Here is a 5,263-nt window from a genome sequence, read left to right on the forward strand (position 1 = left end):
GGTTTTCAGAGGTCTGGTAGAGTGAACTTGCTCGTAGGGTTTAACCCACGATTTATTTTTCAGGTTATTAGAGGTTCCAGTCTCGAGGTTGAGGATCCGCAGCTGGGAGACTGTCATTCGTCTATTCATCTTGTGTACTTTTAAATAGTATTGGATTATTGGATAATGTTTTAAGGGGTCCTTGAGTTATGGGATTTCCGAATTGTAATTGTTGGAGAATCATTAAGTAATATTTATTTATTAGTTTTCTTCAGCGGTTATTTATTCTTTATTATTCATCTTTGTATTCTGTGCTTGTTAAATACTTAAATTGTTTTGATATCCCTTGATTTTGTGCGCGGACTTGATCAATCCGTGTTCCAAAATTAGGGGGTATCACAATAGGGTTAGCTTAATGGTCCAAAAAAAAAAAAAAAAATTATACCTTAAGGTTAAACCGGGATATGCTTAGGCAAGCCAAGCCCGACCCAGTCTTTTCTTGCAAGCCAACTTATACCTTATATTATGCATAGAATTCCTTGCAAGCCAAACCCGACCCAGTCTCCATCCTACTCAATTTCATCCATATCTTTGATCCATACATAAAAAAATAGCTAATTTTATTATGCATAGAATTCAATTCTCTATAAATATGTATATTGGAAAATGACAAAGTCTACTTCATTCTTAACAAGACTACAACATTAATTCAGACTTCTACCTCCATGGCATTAGCGAAAGCCAACAAGAATGTTGTTTCTGTCCAATTTGTTTGCAGCTTTTATCTACTTATCATCACTGCTAGCTCTGGTACAGATGTAAGTCCCACTCTCTCAATTACACACACATACACACAAAAAAACACATATTATGTTCGGGAATATTGAATCTAGGTTTTCAAATTAAAATTAAAGAAAAATTATTTTAAACTTTGAATTAAGCTTAATTTCTTCAATTCTACGTCCAAGACACCGAATCTGTTCTCCAAACATAGTAAGAATTTAATTATATATATATATATATATATATATATATATATATATATGTCACTATGCATATAACCTAATAACTAGTGTTGTGGTTGGTTTTAAGTGGCATGAAAAGAGACATTCAGCTGCAGGAGACTGGATAAACCATGGTGGTGACATATACAACCGTAGATATGCCTATGGAGAAACCAAGATCAGCCCTTCAACGGTCTCAAAGCTACGTCTCAAGTGGACATTCTATGCAGGCAAAGACATCTCTGCAACACCTGCAATTTTCAATGGCACCCTTTATTTCCCAAGCTGGAATGGTTACCTGTACGCCGTCAAAGCTGTGGATGGCTCTCTTGTTTGGAAACAAAACCTGCAAAACCTAACTGGTCTTGGTCCACCAACTTTCCTCCAAAATGTTACTGCAACGGTGTCGAGATCAACTCCAACTGTAGCTGGTGATCTGCTCATAGTCGGAATCTATGGACCCGCTGTTGTTATTGCTGTTAAACGAGCAACCGGAGAGCTGGTCTGGTCCACCCTGCTTGATAGTCATCCGGTTGGTCTTATCACCATGTCCGGGACATTACATAAAGGGTCAGTCATGCAAAACCATTTTTCCTGTTACTTTTGTTATATGTCATAATGACTCCTATTCATTACTCTAAATTTTTTTGGTCTAAGTTTCTTTTTATGAATATGTGAAAAGATTGTATTAGGCACAATATACATTTAGATTAATGCTTAGGTCAATGGTGTTAATTCAGAACAAGATAAAAGTTCGTAGGAGAGATATATATATATATATATATATATATATATATATATTGAGAACTTGCCATTTAAATCAGGAGATGATAATGTGAAGTTTCATAAATTTAATGTGAACGTAATCCACATTAATAGGTACACTGTACACATCATCCATATGTAGATTGACTGTATCATCCATATATCTACATATTGGGAAGTAAGAGGATTAATGAGTTGGACAACTTAACAAGCTAAGTTTGATGTACACGCATCGTTCAAAATTCAACTCTTCGTGAGCTAGCTAATGTGAGCTAGCTAATGTATATATATATATATATATATATATATATATATATATATTGGGTAAGTTAGCTAATTTATTTTTTCTTTTTTTAAAAATTAAAACAATTCCGCACACACAAACCTCCACCGAAATTCAAACCCCCAACCTCCTTTGATCTAATGTATTGTTATTTGTTCATTTGCATCACCCGTGAAATAAGCTATTATTAACTAAATTAAAGAGGTCAATTGTATACAGAATCTGACTTTTCAACTTATAAAAAACATATATGTATATAAAATCTGACTTTTCAAGCATACGGAACAAATAAATGGACTTTTCTAGAACACGGAAAAAATACGAACTTTGCAAGCATACGGAGAAAAAAAAAAAATCTAATTTATTAAGTGGCATACAGAATATTAATAATTTTCTAACATTTTAGATTAGCCACCAATTTCTTATATCAAAAGTCAAACGAACTTAGGGCATGCCCTAATTTCAGGTTTTATTTATTTATTTATTATTATTATATATATATATATTAATATAACTTGAACCTAATCTTGGACGTCCGATCAAATTTTTGGACGTACATAATCAGATCATATATATATATAAGAAAATAAACTAGTGATAATTTATTTATTTAATTACATAACTTGTTACAGAGGTTTCTATGTTGGAACATCTTCTTTTGAAGAAGACGTCAGCAGCATTGAGACCTGCTGCACCTTCCGTGGCAGCCTTGCCAGACTAGACTTCCGAACAGGCGCCGTCATGTGGCAGACCTTCATGGTGCCTGACAACCACGGCATGACCGGAGAGTACTCCGGAGCAGCAATATGGGGAAGCAGCCCTTCCATTGATATTAAACGGAACCTTGTCTACATTGCCACAGGAAACCTATACTCAGCTCCTCTGCGTGTTCAACAATGTCAAGAAAGACAGAACAATCAGACTTTGCCTACTCATCCAGACGAGTGTGTTGAGCCCGAAAATCATTCTGATTCTATAATGGCGTTGGATTTGGACACTGGAGTGATCAAGTGGTATAGGCAGCTGGGAGGGTATGATGTTTGGTTCGTGGCCTGCAGCAACCTTTCGGCATCCCCTGATTGCCCTCCCGGTCCCAACCCGGATGCCGATTTTGGGGAGGCACCGATGATGCTAAGCATTCATGTCAATGGAAGCAAACAAGATGTTGTGGTAGCTGTTCAGAAGAGTGGATTTGCATGGGCTTTGGATCGCGATGATGGCAGCATTGTCTGGTCCACGGTAAGATACTAAGATGGCTTCATATATATATATACATAGTTGTATTCTTTGAGAAATTATTATATGATCCGAGACTACATGGTCCTAGATCAGTCAATTATCATGCTACGTTGTCTTAGATCAGTCAATCACAAATTGCCATACAAGTAAAAAAAAAAAACTGAATAAAGCTGATACATTTGCTTGTACTATGACAATTTATAATTGACTATGACCACATAAATTCAAACCTTCTAATAAATTCTCCTATACTTTATACTCTTTTTAACCAAGATTGGCAGTTTTTTGTGTTATGGTACAAAATAATACAAATAAAATATAATACAGATGTGTGAACACCCCTGTGTGCGTGTGTATCTTACAAAATTTTAAGTAGGTTGTGCAGTATAAACACCAACAACAAACAAGCTAATCTTTTTCCTAATTACTTATAGTGGGTTACCTGAATTCTATGTTTGCATTTCGGTCTTTCTAAAATTATATACTCAGTCAACCCACTCCTATCATATATAGTATTCCTTTATTAATTAACTGTAACTACGTTATTTTGGTCTTTCTCTTTTCTTAATATTATCTATGGTTCTAACGGTATCATATATTTCTTCATAGAAGATTGAATACAATAACAATAACTAATGCTAATTGCTTAATATATTGTTGTATATCCTTATACTATTAAAAAGTGTCCTTAATGATGATCATTGGTGTAAAAATTGTCTATATTTCTTTCAAAAATGAAATGCTGGACAATTTAAAATGGGTTTCTCTTATATTCAAAATTGTTGAATTTAACTCCTTTTAATCTAAATGTGTTTGTAATATTTTATGTTGACAGTCATTAATTATGATATATATATTTACCCGGTCTCCAAAATGTTCAATTTATTATTCAAATAAACAATTCAACAAGTATTTGCAAAGTATTATTATTATTTTTATTTTGGGATAAAGTAAATACTCACACACACTTATTCTCCACGTCTCCTGTCAATCCCTCCAAAGTGTATTATTCAATACATGAAATTAGAATCTCCTAGCATATATTGGACGGTTTTGTCCGGTGCACAGGAGAGAGTGGAGATACTCCACATTGCACCGCAAAGAATCCGACATACATGTATAGAATACAATACATTTGTACTAGTGTTTGCGCTTATTGAAATTCTCAGTCTGAATTGATTTCATACATTTGTACAAGCGTTTGCGCTTTTTGAAATTCTCTGTCTGAATTGATTTCATAAAGAAGGTGCTAATTAACGAAAAAAAAACACTTTAATACAAGTTGAATGCATTGGTGATGCAGGAAAGTGGACCTGGTGGGGTTGCTGGAGGAGGTACATGGGGAGCAGCCACGGACACAAAGAGGATCTACACCAACATTGTCAACAGTGACGCTAAAAACTTCACTCTCAAGCCATCCAACAAAACCACAACTGCAGGCGGATGGGTGGCAATGGATGCTCACACTGGCACGATCCTATGGTCCACCGCTAATCCTAGCAATGCCAATTCCAATGGTCCGGTCACTGTTGCTAACGGTGTCCTATTTGCTGGATCCGCATATCCAACAGGACCCATCTACGCCATGAATGCTAAAACCGGGAAGATTCTATGGTCACAGGACACCGGAGCCACTGTATATGGTGGCATGTCAGTGAGCCAGGGATGCATTTATGTGGGGAATGGTTATAAAGTAAGCCTTGGAGTGGTGGCATTCCCAACCTTTACCGGAGGTACTTCACTCTTCGCCTTCTGTGTCAACCAATGAAAACTTATTGCATAGGGAATCAGGAATTGTTAATGGGGTGGACTAATATTGGTAATAATTTTTTTTTTTTTTTGGGAAGGCTTGAGCCTACCATAGCCCACCCTAGATCCGCCCTTTCTTGTATGTAGTATCGGTATGTCATATCAAATAATAATAAGTGTTATATATGTTTTGTAAAATATAAAAGTTTTTTTAAGTGTTCAAGACTTCAAGTATTAAATTCTT

The 5,263-nt window shown here is 35.5% G+C and overlaps 1 protein-coding gene across 1 annotated transcript; it reads left to right on the forward strand.

The window, feature by feature from the left end:
- Nucleotides 1-670: 670 nt before the first annotated feature.
- LOC132285120 (uncharacterized) lies at nucleotides 671-5,263 on the forward strand. Its single transcript, XM_059787286.1, has 4 exons — nucleotides 671-797; nucleotides 1,072-1,553; nucleotides 2,664-3,270; nucleotides 4,574-5,263. Exons 1-4 carry the CDS (start codon nucleotides 705-707, stop codon nucleotides 5,036-5,038), a joined length of 1,647 nt encoding a protein of 548 aa, XP_059643269.1. The 5' UTR covers nucleotides 671-704; the 3' UTR covers nucleotides 5,039-5,263.

This window comes from Cornus florida, unplaced genomic scaffold (genome assembly GCF_030987335.1).
Source record: "Cornus florida cultivar Cherokee Brave unplaced genomic scaffold, ASM3098733v1 CherokeeBrave_3.0.0_Hap2_Chr11, whole genome shotgun sequence".
Taxonomy (NCBI): Eukaryota; Viridiplantae; Streptophyta; class Magnoliopsida; order Cornales; family Cornaceae; genus Cornus; species Cornus florida.

Bases quoted from the DNA above. Each gene is read 5' to 3' on its own strand.
- LOC132285120 (XM_059787286.1), top strand. From the start codon at position 705: ATGGCATTAGCGAAAGCCAACAAGAATGTTGTTTCTGTCCAATTTGTT. The intron at 798-1,071 runs GTAAGTCCCACT...GTTGGTTTTAAG, and splicing joins CTGCTAGCTCTGGTACAGAT to TGGCATGAAAAGAGACATTC. The intron at 3,271-4,573 runs GTAAGATACTAA...TTGGTGATGCAG, and splicing joins GCAGCATTGTCTGGTCCACG to GAAAGTGGACCTGGTGGGGT.